At 49.0% G+C, this 26,900-nt stretch overlaps 10 protein-coding genes across 10 annotated transcripts; 6 read left to right on the top strand and 4 right to left on the bottom strand.

The window, feature by feature from the left end:
• Positions 1–512: 512 nt before the first annotated feature.
• Positions 513–1,760, top strand: LCP9604111_9391 (uncharacterized protein; the record flags this gene model as incomplete). Its single annotated transcript, XM_039077640.1, has 1 exon — positions 513–1,760. The coding sequence occupies one exon, from the start codon at positions 513–515 to the stop codon at positions 1,758–1,760; it is 1,248 nt and encodes a 415-aa protein (XP_038924580.1).
• A 2,032-nt stretch (positions 1,761–3,792) lies between these two features.
• LCP9604111_9390 (Rab family GTPase YPT1) lies at positions 3,793–4,789 on the bottom strand (the record flags this gene model as incomplete). The annotated part of the gene is made up of 5 exons (XM_039077639.1): positions 3,793–3,987; positions 4,057–4,284; positions 4,338–4,385; positions 4,451–4,574; positions 4,779–4,789. The coding sequence occupies 5 exons, from the start codon at positions 4,787–4,789 to the stop codon at positions 3,793–3,795; spliced, it is 606 nt and encodes a 201-aa protein (XP_038924579.1).
• Positions 4,790–5,301: 512 nt separating this feature from the next.
• On the bottom strand, positions 5,302–8,632 carry LCP9604111_9389 (M1 family metallopeptidase; the record flags this gene model as incomplete). Its single annotated transcript, XM_039077637.1, has 11 exons — positions 5,302–5,896; positions 5,964–6,176; positions 6,233–6,675; positions 6,744–6,814; positions 6,866–7,076; positions 7,135–7,160; positions 7,220–7,336; positions 7,411–7,528; positions 7,594–8,240; positions 8,310–8,479; positions 8,598–8,632. 11 exons carry the CDS (start codon positions 8,630–8,632, stop codon positions 5,302–5,304), a joined length of 2,646 nt encoding a protein of 881 aa, XP_038924578.1.
• Positions 8,633–9,044: 412 nt separating this feature from the next.
• Positions 9,045–10,511, top strand: LCP9604111_9388 (TFIIH/NER complex subunit SSL1; the record flags this gene model as incomplete). Its single annotated transcript, XM_039077636.1, has 3 exons — positions 9,045–9,256; positions 9,316–9,651; positions 9,716–10,511. The coding sequence occupies 3 exons, from the start codon at positions 9,045–9,047 to the stop codon at positions 10,509–10,511; spliced, it is 1,344 nt and encodes a 447-aa protein (XP_038924577.1).
• A 337-nt stretch (positions 10,512–10,848) lies between these two features.
• On the top strand, positions 10,849–11,434 carry LCP9604111_9387 (DUF5572 domain-containing protein; the record flags this gene model as incomplete). The annotated part of the gene is made up of 2 exons (XM_039077635.1): positions 10,849–11,030; positions 11,083–11,434. 2 exons carry the CDS (start codon positions 10,849–10,851, stop codon positions 11,432–11,434), a joined length of 534 nt encoding a protein of 177 aa, XP_038924576.1.
• A 426-nt stretch (positions 11,435–11,860) lies between these two features.
• On the bottom strand, positions 11,861–14,712 carry LCP9604111_9386 (Pumilio-family RNA binding repeat-containing protein; the record flags this gene model as incomplete). The annotated part of the gene is made up of 7 exons (XM_039077634.1): positions 11,861–12,077; positions 12,140–12,230; positions 12,280–12,559; positions 12,665–13,291; positions 13,343–14,359; positions 14,426–14,536; positions 14,602–14,712. The coding sequence occupies 7 exons, from the start codon at positions 14,710–14,712 to the stop codon at positions 11,861–11,863; spliced, it is 2,454 nt and encodes an 817-aa protein (XP_038924575.1).
• A 1,394-nt stretch (positions 14,713–16,106) lies between these two features.
• On the top strand, positions 16,107–17,851 carry LCP9604111_9385 (putative ER to Golgi transport protein (Sly41); the record flags this gene model as incomplete). Its single annotated transcript, XM_039077633.1, has 2 exons — positions 16,107–16,499; positions 16,586–17,851. The coding sequence occupies 2 exons, from the start codon at positions 16,107–16,109 to the stop codon at positions 17,849–17,851; spliced, it is 1,659 nt and encodes a 552-aa protein (XP_038924574.1).
• Positions 17,852–18,542: 691 nt separating this feature from the next.
• On the top strand, positions 18,543–21,090 carry LCP9604111_9384 (putative NADH-ubiquinone oxidoreductase, subunit G; the record flags this gene model as incomplete). The annotated part of the gene is made up of 7 exons (XM_039077632.1): positions 18,543–18,654; positions 18,717–18,740; positions 18,797–18,848; positions 18,900–18,914; positions 18,971–18,993; positions 19,058–20,939; positions 20,988–21,090. 7 exons carry the CDS (start codon positions 18,543–18,545, stop codon positions 21,088–21,090), a joined length of 2,211 nt encoding a protein of 736 aa, XP_038924573.1.
• A 549-nt stretch (positions 21,091–21,639) lies between these two features.
• LCP9604111_9383 (uncharacterized protein) lies at positions 21,640–22,885 on the bottom strand (the record flags this gene model as incomplete). The annotated part of the gene is made up of 4 exons (XM_039077631.1): positions 21,640–22,055; positions 22,106–22,412; positions 22,467–22,678; positions 22,729–22,885. 4 exons carry the CDS (start codon positions 22,883–22,885, stop codon positions 21,640–21,642), a joined length of 1,092 nt encoding a protein of 363 aa, XP_038924572.1.
• An 864-nt stretch (positions 22,886–23,749) lies between these two features.
• Positions 23,750–26,737, top strand: LCP9604111_9382 (putative cytokinesis regulator (Byr4); the record flags this gene model as incomplete). The annotated part of the gene is made up of 2 exons (XM_039077630.1): positions 23,750–26,129; positions 26,190–26,737. The coding sequence occupies 2 exons, from the start codon at positions 23,750–23,752 to the stop codon at positions 26,735–26,737; spliced, it is 2,928 nt and encodes a 975-aa protein (XP_038924571.1).
• Positions 26,738–26,900: the final 163 nt, after the last annotated feature.

Raw genomic sequence — 26,900 nt, 5'->3', positions numbered from 1 at the left:
ACTGAGCACTCAGTGAGTCTGATTGGATGCTCGCTGATTACTCAGAGACCGCTCAGAGTCCTCTAATGAGCACTTAGTCTAATTCAGAGTATACCCAAACGACCTGGCCCAGGAGACCGATTTAGTCATTCTGTTGAAAGTAACGATGCTTTTCTACTGCCCAAAAGGCTTCGATGGTCGCTGTACTCGAGACTACTACCTAGCCCGCAAAAGCTGCGGGCTCGAATACAGTGACCAAAACCCGCCCTTTTTGCGGGGCGTAGGCATGAGCGGCCTGAGTAAGCACCATCAATAAAATGCAACACGCTAATTACGTCACGTGTATGTTTTTGCTTATCGGGAGTATACTATTAGGTCACCTGACAGGTTCTGGTATAATACATGTAATCCAGCAAAATTTCGCTGGTAACCTTTCATAACCGTAATTCCGTCCACCACAACAACTCTTTCCATTTCTGTTCTTCCAAGGTTTTTTTTTTTCCTTGACAACCTCACCTTTCTGTTACTTGACAATGGAAGCTCGAAGTTCAAAGAGAAAGCGGGAGTTTTCCCCTGGTACAGTTGCGTCTAGTATCAGTCTTCCTATTGCTGTACCACCACTGCCGCTAGCCGAGACCGAACCAGGCGTCCCACATTCCAAAACCCCACCGTCATTGACCAGTGATAACGACTCCACCTCGAAGAGCTCTTGCCGTTCGCCACCAACTCCATCTCAAACTCGAAGTGACCAAAATACCTTCACAATGAGAGACGAGAGAGATATACTAGATCTGTACGCAACCGACTACCAACCTGTTTGGGCTGCAGGAATTGAATTCCCCGGTGTCATTCCAGAAGAGATATCACAGTATCTATATGAGGATGGCGAGCAGGTCTCCTTGTTCATCGGACCGTTGTCAAGCCTTTTTTGGCTTGAGGGGGTGGAAGAGCTCGAAGAGCTCATTCGCGATCCCGCATATGTTCTTACAGATGAGTACCGTTCGATCCCACAGGGTTCTCCGCGTCTTTGGATTGTTTCAATTTTGTTTGAAGAAGGGAAGATACCAGCAACATTCATGGACAAGATCTATGAAGAACCTGTCCGACGCCAGGCTTCCGCGCTTTCTTATGCCAGCTTTATTCCCCCAAATCTCACAACAACTCCTACTCAAAACAGGATTCAAGATGTCTTCCCCTTTGCGCGCCTCCAATCTTTTCCGCCAACTATTTCTTGCATTAAGACAAAACTGAAGGGAAAGAAGAACAACCGTGATGAAAATTACGTTGATTTGATGAATACATTCATCAATTCACTTGGCGGCAATCTTCTTTACAAGGGCTTATCACGTCCGTCAATAGTCAGCCTAGCCTCACTCTTCGCGCCCCTCGTCTCTTCATACACGCTTCAGAACGAGTTCGGACCCGGTTTATACGCTACTTCCTCACTCAAGTATGCGTTGGACTATGCTGGCCCAGATGGGGTCATTTTGATTTTCAAGGATGTTGACTTCCGTCCGTTGGTTAAGATTGATTTGGCCGGCGAAGACTGGCGAACTACGGTGGACTATTGGACCGGGGCGACGATTTCAAATGTTTCTGAGCGTGTACCAGCACTCTGGGAGCGATCCGATATCTTGCAAGGCCAAATCTCCGTCAAAGATCTGAGGTCCAAACAGAGGGTTCCCGGACCAGATTCCCAGGTTGTGGGAGTCAGCTATGCAGGCTTGAATGCATTTGCATCTGCTTTGCACATGATCATTTGGCTAGACAGTTCGCGCTGAGAGAAGTTCGTTGCTTTATGTCATCTTGTTTTCAATTGTCTAGCTAGATCCGGGCTCTTATTCTTATCCAAGGAGCGGATCGTCTCTGTCGACCCGGCGTGGTTGTGGCTTTTGCTTTTGATATTATTTCCTCTATTGCTGTTGCGTGAAAGCCTATAGCTGGTGGAAAGATAATGATATTATAATGTCTAGTCTAATGATAATATACGGCTCAGGTCATATGACCAGCCATAGCCTGATAGGTGCCCCCTCCTGAAGGTGGCTGCCGTCCTCGGTAGTAAGTAATGGTATACAAATCGTAAAATTATGATAGGAAACGGACGAAGGTTTAGTCTGTCGCACAACCCGGGGTTGGGTCGAGATATCGGACCCGGACCCGGACCCAACACTGGGGCCCCAATGGTATTTGATAGTTTGGGTTTGCGGTGGCACGAAAAGGTCTAGAGCTCCTAGGAAGTCCTCTCGGACTTCAGCTAGGATAAGTTATTTTCTGATTGCTAGTTTAAATACGTTAGAGTACGTTAGACAAATAAGGGGACTCAAATTTCGTTATAGGCAGCTAGATCACCCCAGTAGACATAATCGATTAGTCTAGAATATTTTTGCGGATACCTAGGTCGCTAGAGCTGAAGTGGTATTCCTAGGAGCAAGCGGGCAGGCAACAAGAGCGATAAACCAGTGTTATTCAAGCAAAATACAAAAGAATTAAAAAATAAGAATTAAACACTAAACTAGATTTATAAGCCACTCAATTGGGGTTTTCTGAGATATTCCTAGATATTATAGAACCAAAAATTGAGGGCTGGATATTTTCCGCAACTATATAGAGACGGTATTGTAGAATGCGAGACTCGGCGAGTTGAATAGTAGTATAGCCGCAGAATAGTAAAACCAATGAATGTAGCCCCACTATCAATTTGCCTCTTAGCTGGAGGCGAAATAACCAGGATCGACCGCCAAATTGATGACGCCAGCCTTTTGTTGAGGGGACAACGGTCAAGAGTCCTTGTGAACAACTGCATTTGGATGGGGCTAGCGTGGTGCATTTTATTGAGGTGAGCTGCTGACTTAGCTGCTCCCTACGCTTCGCTCCGGTGAGCAAAGTCTTGAGCTTATATAATAATCAGGTCGTGCTTAGTGAGCTAGTCAGAGCGCTCAGGTCAAGCTCAGTGAGTAAGATCAGGCTACTTAGTGAGCAAATCAGAGCGCTCAGGTGACGCTCAGTGAGCGAGTCATCCAGCTTATATAACGATCAGGTGATGCTCAGTGAGCGAGCGTGGTGATTATGTAATACTAAGGGGCGTGCTCAGTTCTACTCAGTGAGCAAAAAGCGGCAAGGACTGAGCACTAAGACGGAAATGGAAAGCCAAGAAGTGGCAGAGGAAATCAAGTACATAGGTTATTTTAGAGTCAGTGCCTGTGACTTGCATGTGATCATACATCTTCATACATGCCTTCGCAATGTATCTAAAACGTTATATTTTAACTCGATAAGGTTTTGCACAGTACAATGCACTGGTTTACCGGAAAATAATAGAAAAAGTAGCCCCATGTGAGGCATTATGCCTCGAGAAGTCGCAAGGTTCTCGCTATTAGTCCATTCACAAGTGGGAAATCCAACCTACAGAAAAAAAAAGCGAAAATAGAAAATAGAAAGGTGAAGAGGAAAGGGGGAAGGGGGGAGACACAGAGAGAATGACGGGCCAAGGTAATAGAGCAGAGACGTGGCCAGGAAATCATGAGAACGCAGAAACCGGCGGTAATCGCACGAGCAAACGCAGTAACGAGGATAGAACGCAGGCAGTCTAAAGCGAACCCAAGGCAGAGAAGAACCCCCAGCGGCATCATCATAACGACTGCCAGCTCTGTGGAGAATCGTCTCCTTGCACATCAGGAACATGCCGAGTTTCCAAAGGCCTGACAAGCCTGACTTCTGTCGATTAGATACCACGCCGCTTGAGACCCCTCAATTCATGATGTAACATTGCGCCAATTTGAAGCACCGCACCGCACAAAGAGAACATCGTGCCGTTTAGCAGCAGCCACCTGCTGATCCAGACTGGACACCCTGTCCCTGACCAACCTGCACAGTCGGCTTGTTGTTGACAGTGGCCGTTCCCATGCGTTCCTTGATCTGCCGTGCCATTGTCAAGAATGCCTGCTCAACATTCGACGCGTTCTTGGCCGAGGTTTCGAGGAAAGGAATTCCGAGGCTATCGGCGAACTCCTGTAAAAGTGCAATCAAGACATGTTACTAGTCTATCCCAACGGCCTTGAAGTCTGTCTTTAAACATACCTTGGCAACGGTGTATTCCACGACCTTCTTGTCCTCCATATCGCTCTTGTTTCCAACGAGCAGCTTGTTAACACCCTCGGTAGCGTACCGGTCAATCTCCTGGAGCCACTGCTTCACGTTGTTGAAGGAATCCATGTCGGTGACATCGTAAACCACGCAAATACCATGAGCGCCCCGGTAGTAAGAAGATGTGATGGTACGGAATCGCTCCTGGCCGGCGGTATCCCACTGTATGCATTATTAGCTTTGCTTCAAATGTTCGGTGTTCAATCTAGCCGTACGATCTGAAGCTTCACGGTTTTGCCGTCGAGTTCGATTGTGCGGATTTTCTATAATCCCCTGTCAGCACCACTATTCTCTTGCAGCCAAATACCCTGCAGCTTCCGAGACGTACGAAGTCAACGCCGATTGTCGAGATGTAGCTTTCGGTGTAGGTATCATCGGCAAAACGAAGCAGCAAGCAAGACTTTCCAACACCGGAATCACCGATGAGGAGCAGCTTGAAAAGGTAATCGTATCTATCTCGATGATTAGGCAACGGAGATCGGCAAGTTAGGGGATTTGGGTCGTGTGACGGTCAAATCAACGACGGAACAATACTCTAGAAATCAAAATCACATCAGTCAAATTCAACACAGAGGCAGACTTGTATAGTCGACCAAAGTAGGGCGCATAGTTAGAAGGGAACTTGGGGGATGGATGAGATGGGGAAGGCTTACCACTCGGGATTCATGATGAGATCTGGGAGGTGGATAAGAAGGTGGAATAAAAGCAGAGATAGAGCACACACAAGTCCAGAGGAATATAAGGGAAGGAAAAAAAAAGAGTTGATGGAGTCGAAGTTCCTAAGAAGTCGGGGGAGGGGACAATGATGGAACAGTCGCCTGAAATGATAGGAGGTGCAGGGAGCCAGATGCACCTGATGCGCAGCTTTGTTTCACGTCACGACCACTTCTCGGATTTTCTATTCTTTCGGTGTTTTCTATATCTTCTATAGAGGTCCCTTCTTGATTTTAGTTCTCCTTCTACCGATATATCTATCACAAGGATAGTTTTTTTATTTTGATTTCCATTTCCTGGAGATCACCTGCTCAACTGATATCCCGTGCATAAACCCAGCCTCGTGGACCAATGACCTGAAGAATCTAAAATCCCCTTTGACACTGTATCAAAATCAAAGAAAGAGTCCAGTTGAACACATTTATTGTTGAAAATCATAAAGCCACCATGTTTGTAGATGCACATTTATGCGTAACCATGTGCCAGCAGCCATTCAAGAACCAACGCCTCCTCACGCTCCTTATAGGATGCATTGGTTCGAATGTTATCCGAGACAATCACGAGCGCACGCTCATAGGCCCCCGTTTCCTTGTCCTTGAAGAAGGCCGCAATGTCATCATTGGTCTGGTGGTCGGCAAACTTTGATAGACCCATACGGACAAAGCGCTCAAACACAACATTGTTATATGACAATCGTGTTTCGACAACAGTCCAGTTGTCCTTGATGTACTGCCATAGCAAATGCCGAACCTTCGAGTTGGCGGCCAGAGATACAGCACCGCTGTGGATGTCTTGGACAGCCACCTTATCTGAAAACACGAAGTCCAAGTAGTCCTTCACCAGAGCAGCATCTTTTGTGCGTCCCAGTGCGGACAGGCAAATCTCTTTGCCATCCACAGAGTCTGTCTGGATATACTCTTCCTTAACGGCATCGTATTCCTTGCGGCCGCCCACGGACACATTCACGCTGAAAATCACTGACCGTAGATTAGTATGGATGGCACTGATGTCTTTTTTGGTCGCCCAGAGATCAAAACGGCGCTTGGCCTCTGAAACAAATCTATAAGATAATGAGACTGTATTAGAGAGCGTTCAACAACATCCGGACACGATGAAAAATAGCTCACCCTTCATGACCCGCATTACAGGCCATTGCAATAAGTAGCTTCCGAAGCTGGACAATGAGATAGTCCTCATCAGGTTTGAACTCCCAGCCAATCCGTTCTGCGGCTGGGGAAGCCAGTTGAAGGGTAAATTGCTTCAATCCGTTGGCCACTTTCTCGTTTTGTGAGAAAACCGACCGGAGGTTCCCCAGAGATGCAGAGATTTGGGACCAAACACTGCAAGATGAGAGATTAGAAATGATACCAAAGGACCATAAGGCGAAGTTTCTCACAGATAATTTTGTTCCTCCTTGAATCCTTCCAGAAGAGTCAACAAAGCGGGCGTAGTGCCCTCGCCAGAGACTGCAAGGGCAGCTGCATCACCCAGCAAACCGATCTTGTCCTCGGTGCTCAGCAGATCAAGCGACTGGCCCAGCTTTGCCAGATGCACGGGGGGGTAGTTCGTTCGGTAGAACCCAGACAAGTCCTTGTTGATCTTGTAAAAAGTGCCCTCCCCAAGTCCGCTGATGGTGTCGGATTTCGAGTTTAGAGCACGGGTGTCAACAGTAGCTAGTTCTGCTCCGGATTTGATGCCGAGAGGAATCCACCATTTCGTCTCATCCTCCTCTGGCTTCGCATCGCCGGTAGACAAGAATCGATTCTGGCTAACGGTGATCTGGCCGGGCTGCTCTGTCACGGTGACAACCGGGAATCCGATTTTGCGAATCCAGGGATTCTAGGGCAGCTCAGTCAGATCTCAAGCTGACCAACAGACAGCCAAACAAAGAGCTAAGGGGTACTTACCATGAAAGAATGCACGTCCTGACCGGAGGCTTTGCTCAGGGCGGACCACAGGTCATTTGTGGTTGCATTTCCTATAACCACTCAGCAGATGTTCCTTGAAATCTTCTTCTTTGACGCCCTACCATATGCATGAGATTTGAGATAGTCCGCAACTCCACGCAAGAAAGTCTCCCTGCCGAGATGAACACTAAGCATGCGAATGACAGAGCTTCCCTTCAGGTAGCTGATATGGTCGAAAATTTGGTCGACTTCGAGGGCGTTCCTAACGGGAACTTCGATAGGGTGGGAAGCGCGGAGCGAGTCGAGATGAAATGCTTGTTGCACACCTTCAGCCTGGAAGAACGTCAATATCAGTCGTAGCATAATGGATATTACCTCGGGAATTCCGTACGACAAACTGAGACCAGACATTCCACTCTGCTTGCACATTAGATACTGCGTCAGAGGCTCATCTGCCAGAAGCGACCAAAGCTCACCAGGATAGAAATGATCAACGGCAAGCCAACCGACCCAGGTTGCGAATCCCTCATTCAGCCACAACTCATTCCACCAGTCCATGGTGACAAGGTTGCCAAACCACTGGTGAGCCAGCTCTATAAAATGAGTCAGATAACGAATCCATCTTGACATCAACATATGCAGAGATCGAATGGATGTGGGGACTGACCGTGAGCTACAACGTAAGCAATGCGGTTCTTGTAGCGGTTGTCGGACGTCCCTTCATCGAAGAGAACAGCGGTCGTTCGATAGGTCACAAGACCCCAGTTCTCCATGGCACCCATGGCCTAGAGACTCGCATTTTAGCTCAAATGAAAAGCTTGGAACACATAGGGAATAAATGGTTACTCACAAATTCGTGAACTGCCAGGAGATCAGCTTTGGGGAGGGGGTATTCAATTTCAAAGACTTCCGAGAAATAGTCAATCGTGCGGTGAGCACATTCCAGTGCAAAGCGAGCCTGGTCCTGAAGGCCCCGCGTGGTATAGACTCGAACGGGAATACTCTTGCCTTGGTATTTGCGCTCGGTCATAGCCTCGACGTATTCGAAGTCACCAACTGCCCAGGCCAGAAGATAGGTGCTCATAACCGGCGTCTTCTCGAACGTGACAAACTTCAAACCAGGCTTGTTTCCGTCTCTTTCGGATTGAACCGGCATGTTGCTCAGTGCAGTCTGTCCCTTGGGAACTTCGATCTCGAAATCGAAGGTGGATTTCAAGTTTGGCTCATCGAAACAAGGGAAAGCCCTTCGTGCATCGCAGGACTCAAATTGAGTGCTTAGCATGTAGTAGAAGTCATCCTCCTTAGGAGTGTCGGTAGATGGCTCCCCCACCGGCTTATACTTCGAGCGGTAGAAACCGGCCATGGCGTTGTTCATAGTGCCCGTAAAGTTGATGGAAAGGACAACGTCTGCCGGCGCAATCTCTTGCGAGAAAGCGAGGGAAACTCGCTCTGATTGCTTGTCGTAGGTGATCCCGGATACTTTGGCCAATTGGCTCCCTATGACAAGAAGACCGAAATAAGTTTTGTCCTCTCTATATCACCCTAATTATATTCTCCCACACGTACCATCTTTTCCCAATATCTCAGCATTTTGTACTTCGATCTCCTTCGAGTTCAGCACAATCTCGCTGGTAGCATGGGTGACTTTAAGATCGATCTTCAATGCGCCCTTGTATTCCCATGAACCACCGAACTGCAAGTCGAAAAGGGAGACATGGTAGTTGATAGGCTTAGCTCTATTGTCATGTCAGTTTCCAATGCTGCGAACCAGAAAGAAAGGGAGGACTTGAATGTGGCAAACGAAAAGGCAGCAAAAAAAGAAACATAATAGCCCAAGCGGGGGGCATCACTCACACGTCAGGAAGTGTCTCTCGCTCTTGAGAAGCCATCATGCGGACTTCGGCGGAACAATGCCTAATGGGAGGGAAATTCAGATCTAATATAGCCGCGGGTGTAGGCAGTCGAGGCCGGAGTCGAGGAGAATGTGAAAGAGAAAGTTTGTGTAGTGTGCGAGAAAGAAGAGGAGGGGTAGGGCGGACAGTGACTGGACGGAGGACTTGAACTGCTACGCCAGCACGAATGGATCTTCTTCCCCACATCGGGGGGTTTCTAGCTTAACCGTCTACGGCTATCGTCGGAGCTATTCCAAAAAAGCTTGGTTTGGAAGAGATTGCGACTTGCGACTCGGTGAAAGAGGAGATAGGGAGGATATTCTCCAACGGAGCTCCGTCGGAAGCTTGGACCATTCTCGGTCTTCCGCTTGGATCCTCTCTCTTTCTCTCTCCACTCTTACCTACGAACATGGCCGACTCCGACGAAGAATATGTGGGGGAGGTAACCGAAGACGAAGATGATTTACAGGTGACTCGGGGCGATAATCCGCGAGCCAAAAGAAAGCAGCGCGGAGGCGCAGAATGGGAGCTATCCAGAACCTGGGAGACACTGGTGGAGGGTGCAGATGGTACCATCAACTCGACCGTTGAAGGGCTTCTGGAGGCCGGGAAACGAAAAAGGTCAGTTTCTTCCCTTTGCCGTGTCCCCATATTCTTGCTGAAGTGTATCGGTCATCCAGGCTCTTGAAAGATACGACACCACTACAGCGCGGTATCATTCGACATCTCATCCTAATTCTGGATCTTTCACAATCCATGTCTGAGAAGGACTTGCGACCCACGAGATACTTGTTGACTCTCCGATATGCCCAGGAATTTGTGAGGGAATTTTTTGAACAAAATCCCATCTCCCAGCTTGGTGTCCTCGGCCTGAGAGATGGTCTCGCGCTCCGAGTCAGTGACATGAGTGGAAATCCAACAGAACACCTCACCGCCATTCAAGCCCTCAAAACACAAGATCCGAAAGGTTTGCCTAGTCTTCAGAATGGATTGGAGATGGCACGTGGTGCTCTTTTGTATGTATTTACACTGGCTACATGAAACCTGGGGGATTTAAACGAAACTAATTGATGAATTTAGCCATACACCTAGCCATGGCACTCGAGAAGTGCTATTTATATATGGTTCCCTCCTTTCCTCCGATCCTGGAGACATTCACCAAACGATAAATACCCTGATTAGCGACAAAATTCGGGTTAATATGGTGGGGCTCGCAGCCCAGGTTGCAATTTGCCGGGAACTTTGTACAAAAACCAATGGTGGTGATGAAACAGCATATGGAGTAGCACTGAATGAGCAGCACTTCCGGGAGCTGATGATGGACGTGACTACACCCCCAGCTGCCTACTCACAGAAAGAATCTGCAGGCTCATTGCTGATGATGGGGTTCCCTTCCCGTACAGTGGAGTCCTATCCCTCGCTCTGTGCATGCCATTCAAAGCCCTCACGAGGAGGCTATCTTTGCTCACGATGCAACAGCAAAGTGTGTAGTCTTCCTGCCGAATGCCCATCTTGTGGGCTCACTTTGATCCTTTCAACCCATTTGGCACGATCGTATCATCATCTATTCCCCTTGATCAACTGGGTCGAGGTGCCGTGGCGTCGAGCCTCGCGAAGCTCGGCTTGCTTTGCCTGTGGTCTTTCTTTTCCGTCCGTGCCTTTGGAGGATCACTGGCAAATTACGGAGAACCAGACCAAGGGAATGAGTGTGAGCAGTCGCTACGAGTGTACTGCATGTCATAACCACTTTTGTATCGACTGCGATCTCTTTGCCCATGAGGTCGTGCATAACTGCCCCGGTTGTCAAAGTAAAAGTACATCCCTGCACTCTGAAGCACCCAACCCAACGTCAGGTGGAATGGATATCATGGTCTAGGGTGTGGAATTATCTTAATATTGCATAGTCTGGCGTCGCAAGATATCCCTGGATTTTTCTGTTCTTTCCGTTCAAGGGCCAAAAGTTAGCATGAGGAATGGGTGAGGCGTTTGTATATACCAATCTTTTTCTCTCGCAAGTGCCATGTCGCTTTCACCATTTCTCGAGGTGGGTAGAAAAGGCTTTATGCGGTCAAATGGTGCGGAGTAAACAATTGGCGAGCGCACCAGAGCAGACGAGCCTCGGCTACGGAGTAGTTAGCTTACAACTAAGATTGCCCCACGCATCCTCCGCATCCTCCGCATCTCAGATATCTGTGTGTATTCTTCATCGAACAATGGCACAGGCCTCGCAAGCTCAGATCTTTGAAAGATTACATTCTTACCCCTTCATATCGGATCCCGAGTTTGCAAATGGCCTCTCAATAATACTTGGTCACCCCGACACCCCCGCCACCGAGGTGGAGATGAACCGGGATGACGACCTTGTCCTAAAAGCGAAGTGTTTCTTTTTCTCACGGTATGTCGAGGGATATATACGCAAAATGGGTTGGGTACTAATATTAGCATAGAAAAGAAAACCTCACTCCGGCTATTGACTTTTCTGCCTTCAAGTCGTGGTTGGCATCGCGGACAACGGAGCCCCAAGGGCTGGGCAACACAGACTTACAAATCTCCAAGGCATCCGACCCAAGCACATCTGGGGCTGAGAGCTCAACACGTTCTGAACCTGCTTATCCATCGTCATTTGCACACATTGTGGAACTCATCACTACGGGACAACCAATACCTGGGATCCAGGACATCCCAGACACAGTGCTTAGTGGCCACGATATTTCCAGTGAGAAACCACGGCGACGGAAACCATGGGAAAAGGACGAAGTGATGACTGCTTCCAATGACACTCCAAGTGCTGCTCCCTAAAAATGATAATCTATCCACATAAGGTTCATGATGGATTAAATGTTCAAATGGATTAGAATTTGGGTAATAACAATGTGGTTTTCTTGAAGAGAAATTTAACGTTACACGCCCCAAGCTTCAATCCATAAGACTGAATGAAATGATAGCCACTGGGGATAGCAAGCCAAATGAATAAATCGGCAAGCAATGATAACTCACAATATTGAGACACAGAAATGATTGGATAATTGGGAACTGGGTCGACAGATATTGATAAGACACAGTCAGGCAAACCCGGCAAAGACAGACTGTCTGCTTGAAAGCAGAGGAGATGAAATGCCTAACTGGTGCTTTTTCTTCTTCGTTGTTAATTCTGGTTGTTGTTGTTTTTTGCTCTTTTTTTTTTGCACGCCCATCAAAGGGAACATGAAGTATTTAAAGGCAGACTCAACGAAGTGGCGCATAATGGGGTCCCCATTGATGTCCCCGGCCAAAACGACCACCGGATTGGCTCGTGGTCGTAAATTTGTCTGCGTCGAAATTGTTGAAACGGCCAATTTGCATTCCAGCCCCAGGACCAGGGCGTGTAGCATGAGACGGGTTGCAGCAAAGCATTGCCCCACGAGAGCCAAATTTAGAGCCACGAAGGGAGACCATGTGTTTCCTAGTTAAATCAGGTTAGACTTCAGACCACTCAAAGTAGGATAGACAGTCAGGGGGTGTTACCGAATGTGGCTCGCCACGAGCTCTCGTTGATGAGGTGCGGCGTTCATCAAAATCCATTGGATGAGATAGTTACCATACTGGTCACCCGCTACTACAAAAAATTAGTACGTTCTCACGGCGTTAAATCCTGAGCAACTTACTGTCGATCAATGGCATGCGAGGTCGGTCAGATCGGCCAGTGCAGACACGAGAGAGATAATGATCCATAAACTCTGTGCCGCCAATCTTGAGGCATTTTTCCATAATCTTAGACGCGAACTGATCCATGCTGTAATCCACAGACCAACGAAGAACATGCTCAACAGCACGGCTCTTGTCGTGGGGAGCACCGTGCTCGCAGATGTGTTGGATGCACCAATTCCCGAATTGACCATGAGCGAGTACATCGATCTTCGCCAGTACTTCTTCGATTGCCGGTCGCTGCAATGAATTAGCATTGGCATACTCAACATAACGGACCAGCAGAGAAGTAGGACAGCGAAAACAAGGGGCTTGATGCGTATGGTATCTGACGGGGAGTCTCACCTTTTCCTCCTCCACACAGTTCTCAAAGATATTTTGGACGACCAGACTTCCTGTCTCTCCAAGAGCAACCTCGTGCCACATTCCACGTAGTGCGTCATTTACTTTGGCCATCACCTGCGGAGGCTCACCACTCCACCGGAGCTCGAAGAGTTTCTGCCAAACGTGGCACGCATATCGATGGACCACCGTCTCAGGAATTCTGCGAAGAAGTTCATGTACCATGATAGCTTTATGCTCTTCTGAAACACAGTCAAACGCCTTTTGGACGACATGGCAGCCAAATGCATCCATGCTGAGGTTCAGCGTATTTCCTCTGATTGCATTCGCGATAGCGACGACTTGCTCCGGAGTTCCATGTTCAAAGCAGCGTTGTATGAGGAAGTTTCCAAAGCGGTTAACCATGAGTGGGTAGGCTTGGTGCACAATTGACTCGATAATGTCATATTTTTGCTCGGTTGTGCCGACCTTGAGCTTTTGCTGTAAGAAAATTGAAGCTTGTTGGTCATTGTTACAGATGATCTTGTCTACAATGTACTTCCAATCACACGACACATTCTTGTCGAGCAGGCGTCGATAGTTGAGTGGCTCGAGTGGGGACACGTACGTCTGGATGGAATTGCCGCTCATCTGACAAGAGTTAGAATGAATTTAAACAAGATGCCCATGGTTATTACTTACCGAGTTGGTCCATGTGGTTTCATTCGTGTTGGTGCCCGTAAACTCGGTAGCAGTAGGTGAAAGGGGGCTGCCAATCGGTCGAGGGGGGTAAGAGGGCACAGAGTAAAGCCCGATCTGCTGAAAGGCGCTAGGGGGTCTCTTCGGCGAAGCAGGTGACTTGACGGTATGCTCACTGGAGGACCCAGAAGCAAATTCACCCCAAGGAGTAGACTGAATTGGGAATAGAGATCCACCCCTACTGTTTTGAGTGATACAGCGACGAGCCCCAGTTATGGGTCCTGAAGGACACAACATCTGTTCACCAATGGGACGTGAGTAGAATCCACATGGACTAGCTGAGGACCCCGAGTGTGGTCTTTGCGATTGTAGAGATGGTGGGCCGGGAAACGGAGGATACACATTGGAGACTCCCCAGAACCGATTTGGCTCCTGGCTTGTCGAGCTGCTGGTGCCTGAAAGGCTATCTCCATATTCTCTGTCTGTGGCAGCCTCATTCTGGGCCCAGAGTGCGCGAGATCTATTGTAAGCTCCTGTAGACAATGGATCCGAGACATCAGACTGCGAATCGTCTTGGGCACTCCATGCATCTTGAAAGTGAGAGAATGCAGAGCTCGATGCATTAAATGCATTCTGCAGGTGACTAATGGTCTGCTCTGTAATTTCGCGGCTGCCGAAATCAGCCTCTGATGACGGACCAAGGGCTTGATCCAAGGTATGTTTTATCACACGGGTTTGGGCAAGCTCCTGCTCCTGCAGAGCAATCTTGGAATTTGCAGCAAGGAGTTCCTGCCTAAGACGAAGGAGCTCCACCGTTCTGTCTTCCTGGGGGCAAGGATTGGGGGCTTTGTTGAGGGTTAAAGTTGACACCGTTGTAACTGGAGTGATCTGGGACGAAACAGAAGAGCGATCGGTTTCAGAATGTGAAAGGGGTTGTGTTTTGGGGGAAATCTTGGCCAGTATTCTGTCAAGATCCGATGTTTGTCCGTTCAAAGGTTCAACTTTGATATGATCTAGCTTCTGCTTCTAGGGTTGTGAGATCACAGACACCCAAACGCATGAGTCAACACCAGAGGAAACACATACCTTGCTCGACGAGTGCTCAGCCCCTTCACCAGACAAGGACTGCAACATTCCATGCCGGGATGTTTCAGCCGTATCGGAAGAACCGTAATGAGCAATCGAGTTCTGAGGGTTCTGCCGCGACCAATGTGATTAGCATGCTGGAGAATCGATTCAAAGCTGTCTTCCGAGAAGCATACCGAGGAATCGTGTCCAAAAGAAAGATTTCGCACATCAATGGTATCATTGGAGGTAAAACATCCCCCATTCCCCATTCGACCAAGTGTTGAAGGTCCGCTTAGGGTAGACATGTTGTCAACTGGAGGAGATTAAAGTAAAACAGAAACAAAACCAGAGATAGAAACAGCAAAGAAGAAAGGCGAAAAAAAGTAATGAAGTCGCTGCGTGAAGGTTGGAACAAACAGGCTCGTTGGAAACCAAGTGAGTTTACATGCAACGAAAAGGATTCCGAGCAGATTCTTGCGAGATGATGGTAAACATAAGGGAACTTTTGGAGATGAGGAAGTAGTGGATGGTGAGAAGAGACGAGATTGGGACTGGAGGATAGAAGAAGAAGTGAGGTGGGAGGAGGAGGGAGAGGACCGATGGCATGGAACAAGAGATCGAGGAAGGAGCAGAGTCAGAAGAGAACCTTCCACTTGGATATATACAGGTTCCTGTGAACTACTCAATTAGGCATAGTTGGTCTCCATTTTCATACATACAATACCACTCTGCTCATCTTCTATAGATCGGACTATGTAATAACGTAGATGGTTAGGTATGTCAACAATCCAAATGTATACTCAGCGTATATCCATACTACTTCGAAGATGGAATATTTCCTTTGTTTTGCACATTGTAACCTTGTACACAGAGAAAAGGTGATGCGATTTAGAGTATCCTGCATGACGGCTGCTCCAATCCCAAGAAGGGGGAATTATATTGGGCCAAATAGATCAGATTGGTATAGTACGTTGTCAAGGACAGAGGCTGCATCAGTGCATGTATATCTAAATGTTCCCTGCCCTAACTCCCAAAGCCAAGACAATTGATTGCATGCAGATCAGGGTCCATGCCACGTGATCCGGATGACGCGTAATGGATCCAAAAGCATACGAAGACGGAACAAGGCACATTTTTTAATTATAGAAAACAGGAGGTTGGAATAATAGGAAATAGGAAGAATAATGCATGGTAGAGACTGCTACGCAATAGGAACAATCATACATAGGCGCATGCGGATACTTTCGAGGTACTTCCTCAACCCTTATCAACTTCGTATCCAGTAATGTAAGTGGCGATACAAATCAAATTGCATCTCTCGCGTTGCAATTTATTATGGGGACATATCTCAAACTTATATTTCCCCAACAATTCCTTTGTCTACCATATAGCTAGTCATCATCACTAGGTACATTCACAAATCGCTTGGCTCCGCCGAAAACGTGTGTGTTTCTATACTCGACGCTCATTCGCCCAAAGAGATTCGTCATCGACAAACCGGCGAACCAACCCGCCCTTTTTCCTCCATTAATTAGAGAAGCGGACACATATCCTCACCGGAAACCATTGAGCGGAATTGCCTCACCGCAGCTGCTTCCTCGCCCTTCTCGGGTAAGTGACACCAAGTGCGGGTTCTTGTCGGGGGGGTCGGCAAATTGACGTTCTCTGAAGGTAGTCTAGACGTTCTGGGTCGCGCAAAATGGCTACAACTACAGTAACCGGTCATGGGCGACGCGCCTCCATACGCCAGGCCGAATTGCAAATTCCAACCAAATCCTCCGTTCCCCAATCAACGAGCAGTCCGATAGACAAATTTCCGCCGTACGAAGACACCCTCGACGCCGTCGCGGGGTCAACTCGGCCAACCCGAAGCGCCTCGGTGAAATATACCCCGAGCGAGGTCTGGGAACCGCGAAAAGCAACCTTCTACTCACGAGAGTATGGGAACGGATCATTGCGAAATCCCAAACATCGCCCACGAAAGAGCATCAGCGAAGCCATCACGACGATCAGAACACGCAATGGCAATATGAGTGCCAGTGCTCATGAATTGGCCGAAGTACTTCGCGCCCCAGTCTCTTACCGACTCATTGTATGTTGATTCGCGTTTCGAAATGAGAAATTTGCAAAGGAAAACCTCCTTCAATTAGGCCGCTCGCTAACACACTGTCTCTCAAGGGTCTCTGTGTCGTTTGGTATCTGACCTCTGCCCTCACAAACACGTCCTCGAAATCGATATTGAACGCTCTTCCGATGCCGATCACATTGACGATGATTCAATTTGCATTCGTCTCCTTCTGGTGTTTGCTATTGGTGTATCTCTCCACAGTTATACCTCGGTTGCGACAAAGTATCCCAATCCTCCAACATGGAATTCGCTACCCATCTCGCGACGTGATTTCCACAGCATTGCCCCTGGCAGTATTTCAATTGGCCGGTCACATTCTGAGCTCTATGGCCACTGCACAAATCCCTGTATCTCTAGTCCACACTATCAAGGGCCTTTCACCTCTCTTTACGGTTCTAGCATACCGGATCCTGTTTCGCATTCGATACGCCCGGGCAACCTATTTATCGCTGATCCCTCTGACTCTGGGTGTAATGCTTGCATGCTCGACCGGAGTGTCTACAAATTTCTTCGGTATCTTCTGCGCATTTGGTGCAGCTATCGTGTTTGTCTCGCAGAACATATTCTCGAAGAAGCTATTCAACGAGGTAGACCGTGCAGAATCAGATCTACAAACCCCGGGGCAGCGAAAGTTGGATAAACTCAACTTGCTTTGTTATTGCTCCGGGCTGGCTTTTTTCCTCACTCTGCCTATTTGGTTTGTCACTGAGGGTTACCCACTAGTATCTGATTTCATTCATGATGGTGTGATATCGCTATCGGGTAAGCAAGGCTCATTGGACCACGGTGCTCTTTCTATGGAGTTTTTGTTCAACGGAGTCTCACACTTTGCCCAAAACATCCTGGCTTTTGTGTTGCTGTCAATGGTATCTCCTGTGTCCTATTCGGTTGCATCATTGGTCAAACGTGTGTTTGTGATTGTGGTAGCGGTTCTGTGGTTTGGGAGCTCGACCACCTCGATTCAAGCATTTGGCATTGGCCTCACTTTCGTGGGCCTCTACCTTTACGATCGCAATAGCCATGATGATGTAGCTGATCAAAGGGCAAACACGGATCATTTCCGTGCCGAACAGTCCATTCTTCCAATGAATGTGCGGCACCCAAGCAAGCCATGGGATTCCAATGGTTATGCCTTCCCCGCGGGGAGGGTTTTTGAAAGTGCTCTCAACTCCCATGCTGCACCAAACAACTCCAAGAAGGAAGACGATGGGCCTGGGCATGTTCGACCAAGAGGGGCCAGTCTTTCTCGTGCTTGGTTACCAGGCACCAAACAAGAATCCACTTGGCAGGTTAGTGATTCTCAAGCTGCAACTTAGCATTTGTATTTTATTAGTTCGGTGTACAATATCATGGTAGCGAGGTGTTGCTCGGAAGAGCTTTGACGTGACTATCCTTTTCCCTGCCTAGGATACGCAGAGCATATAAGTCATGATGTAATTTGGCTGCGGCATAACTAGTCCTAATTACAACCGGAAATTTCACCAGATGCGATAAAGGAATATCATGAGCAAATTTAGAATAAATAGAAGGATGGTACTTAAATGTACGGCGTACAAAAATTATATATCAGGAGGATGTAGCTACCGTTGGTAAGGAACAAAGTCATCATTAGGCGAACCCTTGACAGCTCCAGCTACGGTGCAATTCTGCTCTTGGGACATGCTGTAGAGGAAATAGGAACAGGGAAATTGCCTGCCTCCTACAATAAATGATGCCCGTTAACAATTTAATTGGGGAAAGGAAAGGGAGAAAGGGGGTGAAACGGTGGCTTATAAGGAAACCCGGAGCGGAAGTTTATCCGCATAACCGAGTCAATCGAGCCAATCCCCGCGAGTCCATTTGCCGTTGTCCTTCCAAGGTTAGTCAGCAAAGTGATGGTCAGCACATTATGTAACTGCAGATTCCGATGCAAAGTGCTCTCTGAACTTCCAACCGTACCCAGGCTCTCACCCCCTCGCCCTCCTCCACCTTATCTCCCACCCTCACATCTCTGTTCTCCTCCTAATGATGCGGCCGCAGCTGTTTCGTGCGGCCGCCCGGTCCCTCCGGGTTCCTAAGGTCACTCCCCGGGCATTCGCGACGACAGCCCCTCGCGCGGCCCAGGTGGAACTCACCATTGGTAAGTCCAATCTTTATCTAATCCATCTAAGTTGATCGATAACTGATAGCTTGTTTCTCTAGATGGCAAAAAGGTGTCGGTAGAAGGTAAATACTGCCTCGAGATAACTTATTGAATCTTCACTCACATTCTCTCCCAAAAGCTGGCTCGGCCCTTATCCAGGCCTGTGAGCAGGCAGGCGCAACGGTTCCCAGGTATGACAAACTCCACCAGCCCGATTTGCTTGCAGTACTAACATGCACCAGATATTGTTACCACGAGTATGTGCCTCTGATCGAGTCTCACACATTGCTTTTGCTAACACCAGTCCCTTAAGAAAACTTTTGGTTGCAGGAAATTGTATGTGAAATTGACAATACCCCGTGCCACGCCATTGAGGCATGTGTACTTACAGAAACTATAGGTCGTATGTGCCTTGTCGAAGTCGAGCGTGCCCCAAAGCCGGTGGCATCATGTGCTTGGCCGGTACAACCCGGTATGGTGGTGAAGACGAACTCACCACTGGTTCACAAGGCAAGAGAGGGTGTCATGGAGTTCCTTCTCTCCAACCATCCGCTCGATTGTCCGGTCTGCGACCAAGGAGGAGAGTGTGATCTCCAAGACCAGTCGATGCGTTACGGTGCCGATCGAGGTCGATTCCATGAAACCGGTGGAAAACGTGCCGTGGAGGATAAGAACATCGGCCCACTGGTCAAGACCTCAATGAATCGGTGCATTCATTGCACTCGTTGTGTCCGATTCATGAATGACGTCGCCGGTGCCCCAGAACTAGGAACTGCCGGTCGCGGAAACGACATGCAGATTGGAACCTACCTCGAGCAGAACCTCAATTCAGAACTCTCAGGCAATATCATTGACCTTTGCCCTGTCGGTGCACTAACTTCGAAGCCCTATGCTTTCCGTGCACGTCCATGGGAGCTCAAGCACACCGAATCGATCGACGTCCTTGATGCCCTTGGCTCTAACATCCGGATTGATAGCAGAGGCCTGGAAGTGATGCGGGTTGTCCCGCGATTGAATGACGATGTTAACGAGGAATGGATCAACGACAAGTCGCGATTCGCATGCGATGGGTTGAAGACCCAACGGCTCACAACGCCACTCATCCGTCGGGAGGGCAAATTCGTTCCTGCCACCTGGGAACAGGCTCTAACGGAGATCTCATCGGCCCACAAGAAGTTGCAGCCACAGGCCAATGAGTTCAAGGCTATTGCTGGACACTTGGTTGATACTGAGTCGCTCGTTGCCATGAAGGACCTGGCAAACAAGCTTGGCTCTGACAATCTTGCCCTGGATCAACCTGGAGGTGGTGCCCCTATTGCTCACGGTATCGATGTGCGCTCCAATTACCTGTTCAATTCCAAGATCTATGGAATCGAGGAGGCAGATGCAATCCTTTTGGTTGCGACAAACCCTCGTCATGAAGCTGCAGTTCTGAATGCCCGTATCCGCAAGCAGTATATTAGATCTGATCTCGAGGTTGGACTTGTCGGCGAGGAATTTGAGAGCACATTTGACTTCAACCATCTGGGCGCTGATGTCTCTTCCTTGAAATCCGCTTTGTCCGGAGAATTTGGCAAGAAGCTTGCCGGAGCCAAACGGCCAATGATTATCGTCGGTAGCGCTGCTGCAGAACACCCTGATGCTAAAGCAATCTTCGAGGCTGTCGGTGGTTTCGTTGAGAAGCATGCGAGCAACTTTATTACCCCGGAATGGCAGGGCTACAATGTCCTCCAGCGTGCGGCGTCTCGGGCTGGTGCCTATGAAGTTGGCTTCACCACACCATCTTCCCAGGTTGCTCAGACTACCCCCAAGATGGTCTGGCTTTTGGGCGCAGATGAGATCGCCCAAAGCGAGATCCCGAAGGATGCGTTTGTCGTCTACCAGGGACACCACGGTGATCGCGGTGCTCAACTTGCTGATGTTGTTCTCCCGGGCGCTGCATACACCGAGAAGTCAGGTACATACATCAACACAGAAGGTCGTGTGCAAGTTACCCGTGCTGCCACTTCCCTCCCCGGTGCAGCTCGTGATGACTGGAAGATTATCCGTGCCACTAGCGAATTCCTCGGCGCTCCTCTTCCTTATGACGATATTGAGGCTCTCCGCGACCGCATGGAAGAGATCAGCCCTGTCATGCGTCGCTACGACGTTGTTGAGCCGACCTCGGTTGTCTCGTTGAGCAAGGTCCAGCTTGTGGACCAAAATAAGGGATCTCAAGCTACTGGGGCTCCTTTCAAGAAGGTGATTGAAGACTTCTTCTTCACTGACGCTATCTCCAGAAGGTGAGTACCCTGTTTGTTAATCGATTTGCATTGCTAACCCTGCTCTAGTTCGCCCACCATGGCCCGCGCCTCCGCTGCCAAGGCCACTGGAAACCCTGAGACCAATTTCATGGCCGCAGGAGAAATGTCTCCTCAGGCCTTGTATGGTTAGATCGGGGTCTATCTTGACCTCATTCTGTGTTTCTCTAATGTTTGCAGGCGTTTTTATTGTACCACATCTTAAATTTCCCTCTTGATGTACTGTTTCCTTTCCATCCTCTGTGTTTTTCCCTATCATCTTGAACACCTCTCCGGTTCCTGTTGACCTCTTCGCCATTCTCCGGTGTCGCCTGGGATTAATCGGTAGTGGTTACCTTGTACATAAAGACTGAACCCCCAAAATTTCGAGTCCATGGGCGTCGGAGATGATGAATATGTGCTACTTCTGTAGTTTTATGCGTAGCAGCTTTGAAATGACAGAAGAAGTGAAATTATACTAGGAGAAACCGACTTGGCGAAAAGAAAGGAATATCCGGACAGGGAGAAGGAATGAAAGCCAAGACCAGATCCATGTATCAGGGAGTCAATATTGCTTGGGTATATCTACAGACCCAAGGTGTCTCCTGTGTCGATTGGGTGCTTTTCTGCACTTCTGCACATAAGATGGAACTATATCTTGATCTTTTGAACTACTTTATCTGACTTGTTCCAAGTGGCCAGTTTAGAGCTCATCATCATCCGTCTCTCCCGCAGTCTCCTCGGCATCTTTGCTGGGTTGGGCTGGAGCAGTCTTAATAGGCCCGCCAGACCTTTTAGCAAATGGCAAATCTCTTTGAGGCGGCGCTGTGTCTCTTGCTGGGGAAACTCGCTTCAGCTGGGCAGATTCATCCTGAGACGAATCGTCGTCTGTCGTGCTACTGTTCTGTTCGCCGTCCGAAGGATGAGGAGTCGAATGCTCTTCGTCCGTATCTTGAGTATTGAAGGCATCTAGATTGGTTTTTATTGGGTCAATATCCATTTGTTCGAATCCATCAGAGTCGTCAGTATCGCTCATCTTGCGAGCACTTCTCTTTGCTGAATGAGATCTCTCGGCGGCTCTATCTGACTCTCCGGGAATGCTAGCCTGTATCTCGGAGACTGTCGATACTTAGTCAATATATCCAGGTTTCTCTGTTTGTGCCACCTACCTTTGGTTGAATCCACAGTAGCCGATGCCAGAAGACGTTGCTGGTTGCGAATTTTGAGCTTTTTCTCGTTCAAGACCTGCACAAAATTGGCCACCAATCGATTCTCATGCTCGGTCTTCGCATGCATGAGCTCCTCGAGCTGTTCATTCAACCTATGTATGGTATCTTCGGCAAGACGATAGCGGCCGGTCATGCTGGATACTTGTTGCTCTAGCATCTGAGCTCTAGCCGCTGTGATTCCTGTCCATTCAAAAAGTTCGACGGCTTGTTCATCGTCTTGCTTGAGGGTAAAAGCACCCAGGCGTTGCTATATTAGTGTTAGTATGGCTATATATAGAATCCGCCGGCGTAGAACACGAACTGTGATAGTCTGGACTCGCTTCCGTATCGTGATCACAATTTCCTTGTCTTCATCAGAGCCTGATATACTGGCCGAAGCTTCGAGACCAGTGGCCCAATCCGGCTCATCAGGGGCAGAACATTGTCCCAGAATGAGAGAGACTGTTTTAACCCATTCATCATCTGATCCTTGGTAATTCTTTGCTTGAAGATCATTCAAGCGTGATTGTTTCACTACGCGACATGAGCTCATGACTTCCAGATTTCATTCTATGACAACCCACCCAGGCTAACATAGGGCGATTCCCCCTCGGTAGCCGTCAGGCTCAGATCGAGCCGAGCAGGGCCGGTACATGAGACATGGACGAGTACAAAAGACCCAGTCTCGTCAGACCTGGGAAACCGCAAGACTCGAGGATCCGTCGAGACAGGAGATGGCATATTGGGTGTGTTATTGCCTACGGAGTAAATGTATGGTAGTAGTTAGTTAGGTACTGCAAGTCATCCAGGCAACAGAGCTCAAGTGGATATGACCACCGTACCTGTCTCCACATACGGAGTACTTAAAATTACCAATAGCGGTTTTTTAAATTGGTCTTATAGATAATTACATACTATAAATACCCCCAGCCGGTAAATACATATGGCCTCAACGTGAATGTTCTGTTAATTACGTGGAATTCTTGTTCTCATACACGTAATGCACTCTTCGAAGTATGCAGGCTCCACCGAATCTCCGGTAACCTGATTACCTAGATACAATACCAGTACGGGGCCTGTCACGTTCTTCTCCACGAGGAATCTGAAGGTCCAGCCACAACCGACAACACCTTTCTTTCCCCTGTCTCCTCTTCGCTTTTGCAATTGAGTTCCTTTGATCCAGCGGCCAGAACCAAATGTCCTGGGGTGTCCCTAATGCTTAACTGTCCTCTTTTAATGAATGTTTATGGATGAAGGCCTGCCATTTATCAGGTCGCCTAGTGAACCCGCTTGGTCTCATTCGGCGAAATCGGCTCTAGAGCAAGGCCGGCCTCTATTGGGCTGATAATTCTAACAACCCACTTTGCGATATCTGAACTCACTTGCCACTCTGCGATCAACAGAGAAGCCGTGCTTCTCACTTGCTCCTATCTTCCATTCCTACCAACCGACGCGGAATGACGCTCATGTTCGCACCCCCTGAACCCTCACCAGTGTCGCAAAGCACTGAGTCTGCCACTTAATAACAACTGCCTCCGGACGCCTGTAATCATCCCATGACCTTCGTGTTCTTCGTACACCTTTAATCAATTCGCTTCGCTGATCATGGAATCTTTACCAATCCACCTACGACCGGGTACCGACGAGCTCATTGAATGCTGGGATGATGACGACGACCTGCAGTTCAGCGAGGATATTCAATTTCGCACCGCATCCAGCGCTGGCTCCATAACGAACTCGTCATTTCGGCCCTCTGGGCACCGAGATTCTATTTCCTCTCGACGCTCTGCTCGCTCAGATATTGACTCTAATGCGGGCGATGAAGACTGGCAGGTACCGCTCTACGACAATGATGAATTTGCAAAAGAAGATGCTATTGCTTCGGCCAAGACTGCGGGCATTCCCATTCCTCCAGATATCCCCAAGTCAGCTCTTATTGGGGGCACGATCAAGCGGTTATCAATTCGAAAGACCAAGCAAACTTTTGTTGACGACTGGTCAGAAGACGTCGAGCTCCCAGGTCCTGAAACCCTGTTACATCTCAGAACTCCTCGGGAAACCATATTTCCTGACTCTCTTCGACATTTGAGCTCCGCTGCTACTAGTCCAGTGAAATTCACTGCCTCGCCATCTTGGGATGACGAATTCTCGACGCGTTTGCAATCTCCCTTGGAACCATTTGACACCTTTCAAGACGACAATGGTAGCCCAGAAGCTCGTATCCCAACTCTCAAAGCCCCAACTCCTCGATCTCCGAAGAAATTGAACATCGACGATGTCGGCAGTGGCTTCGGTGTTGAACGGGAAGCAGACGACGATTTCAACCAGGATTTTGAACTTCCCGCCAATCATCAACCACTTGAATTATCCCATCGAAAAGATAATTTTTACGTTTCCAGTCCCACTTTAGAGGACTTTGATATTGAGTGGTCTGAAGGGAGTATCGGTGTACGAGTTGGTGGTACCGCAAGGGATGGTCGTTCAGTTCCCAGTTCTTCTATCTCTATCGCCAGCCCCAGCGTTTCAAGCTGTCTCACCGCGGAAAGTGAAGACGATGGCCTGGACGGTATCATCATCCCCGAAGGTCCCCTTGATTTCAATGCTTCTCTGCAAAAGCGACAGGCTGCGCAAGCTGAGAATATTGAAGCGGAAGAGAGTCAGGTGGGCCATGTTTGTTCTGACGCCGACGACTTCTTCTCTGGCCTTGATATCGACAATGAGAAGGCATTTTCCTTTGGAAAACCTGCTCTGAATCCCAACATAAAGTGCAAAACAGAACGGCCATCCAGCCCGACTCGTCGATCTGCAACAACACTCACGTTCACCAGTGCGGCAGGATCTCCACGGACTCGTATTCCACGCTTGTCTGGTCATGATCGGACCCATTCAACCCACCTTGAGACTGTGTCCGAAAGTGGGGCGCCTCTTTCCAAATTTCGAACATCACAATCGCGTCTAGGGCATTCGTCTCAATCGTCAACTTCAAGTCTCCCAGCCCCTATCGTTAATCCATCACCAGCCCCTACACTCTCTGCTCGATGGCTTCTTGGGTCTCGCAATTTCCGGGACGTTGCCCCGGCCCCTGAGGGTAACCCATCAGTTAGGCGTTTAAAGACCAAGCGATCCCTGCCATCGATTCGTGGCTTAAGCTCGACCGCTTCAGTGGCCGCTTCCCAGCGACCACCGGTCGATCGTCCAGTCCGCCTTCCCTCGACCAGACCTAAAACACCGGTTGATCACCCCGCAACTGATGCGAGGTCGCTGAGTCGCAGGCCACAGGTACCATTTATGCCGGCTGGTGTATCGGAATCCCAATCACATCATGTCAGTGTGAAGGGGTATCGCTCGTCACGTCGCACAAATTCAGATAGCTCCGGCGGGCTTCTTAGTCCGCAGAGCACGGCTTCTCGACTCTCCCGGCCAACTCGCAATGAGCCGTTCCGTGCTGGGTTTAGCGACACAAGCGCAAACTCTCTCGGTTCCTCTACAAAACGTACAATCACACGACCCACTAAAAGACGCAATTTCGGGGACGGAACGGAGTTAGAGTCATTTGATGACCTATCTACATCGGTCTTGGCAGAGAGCAGGTTCGTCAAAACCCCCACTGGTCGAGGTGCTCCAAGGTTGGTCCGCGCCAGACTCAGCCAGAGCCGGATTGATCTGCCACGTGATGAATCACCTACTCAATCTTTAACGTCCCCACCAAACTCCAAATTGCGCAGTCCGACCCCTAGGTTTGCGCGAGATACAAATGCATCCAGAAATGCGAGGGAACAACGCATTGCATCCATGGCTATTAATTCGAAAGGCCGTGAACCAAATGCTCTTTCGACGTTCAACTCAAACTGGAAGTCCCAACCTGTCTCAAGGATTCCTCCGGCCTCTGCGACGGTTAGAAGCCGGAAAGGTAAACCGAATGCCAGACCAACGTCCAAGCCACACTTGATCAAGCCCATGGGATCCGGGGTGCAGGATGCCAAATGTAAGCAAGACCCCTGATCTCTATTTACACGATTTGCGCAATCTTATTAACCGTTTTCAGCCGTGAGGGGTATGCGTTACAATCCTACCAATTTCCGGTGGGAAGGGAACGAAAATCTAGTTCAAGAATTTGATGTCGCTGCTCCCAAATCACCCAAACCTGCACCGGCTCTCATCGCCAATGTTGGCGCGATGCAGAATGTCCAGACCGTTGGTGGCATGGTCTTCGATCCACATCGTATGTGTTGGCTCAGGGCGTCTCTTGGAGCTGGTGCAGACGAAGACGACGTGTTTGCTGGTTTGGACGACTTGGATGACAAAATTACCAGCAGCACCATCAATGGACGAAATTCCGGAGCCATTGAGGAGCAATTTCCAGCAGTTGGGGATGACGCAAGTGCCGGTGAATCCTCTGATGAAGGACCTATGACCGAGGAATTTGATGTCGGCCCAGAATTCATTCGACGACAGCGGGCGGAGGAAGATAAGTGGAGACGCAAGGTTGACAAATGGGTTGGATTCGACCGAGGCGATCACGACCATGAAAATCATTGGGAATGGATCATCCGCGATTTAGTGGCTTTTGACCACCATCGGGGATCAGCATAGAAGCACGCCAGATTAGACGTCTGCATATCCACAGAGCTTTCCCGGACAGGGGTCGCCTTCTTTTACCCGCATGTGTTTCTGTACTAGGGGGGGGGGGGGGGGGGGGGGGGGGGGGGGGGGGGGGGGGGGGGGGGGGGGGGGGGGGGGGGGGGGGGGGGGGGGG

This window comes from Penicillium roqueforti (genome assembly GCF_015533775.1).
Source record: "Penicillium roqueforti strain LCP96 04111 chromosome Unknown scaffold_47, whole genome shotgun sequence".
Taxonomy (NCBI): domain Eukaryota; kingdom Fungi; phylum Ascomycota; class Eurotiomycetes; order Eurotiales; family Aspergillaceae; genus Penicillium; species Penicillium roqueforti.
Note: the sequence above shows the minus strand (reverse complement) of the source record. Positions and strands in the feature narration are given on the sequence as shown.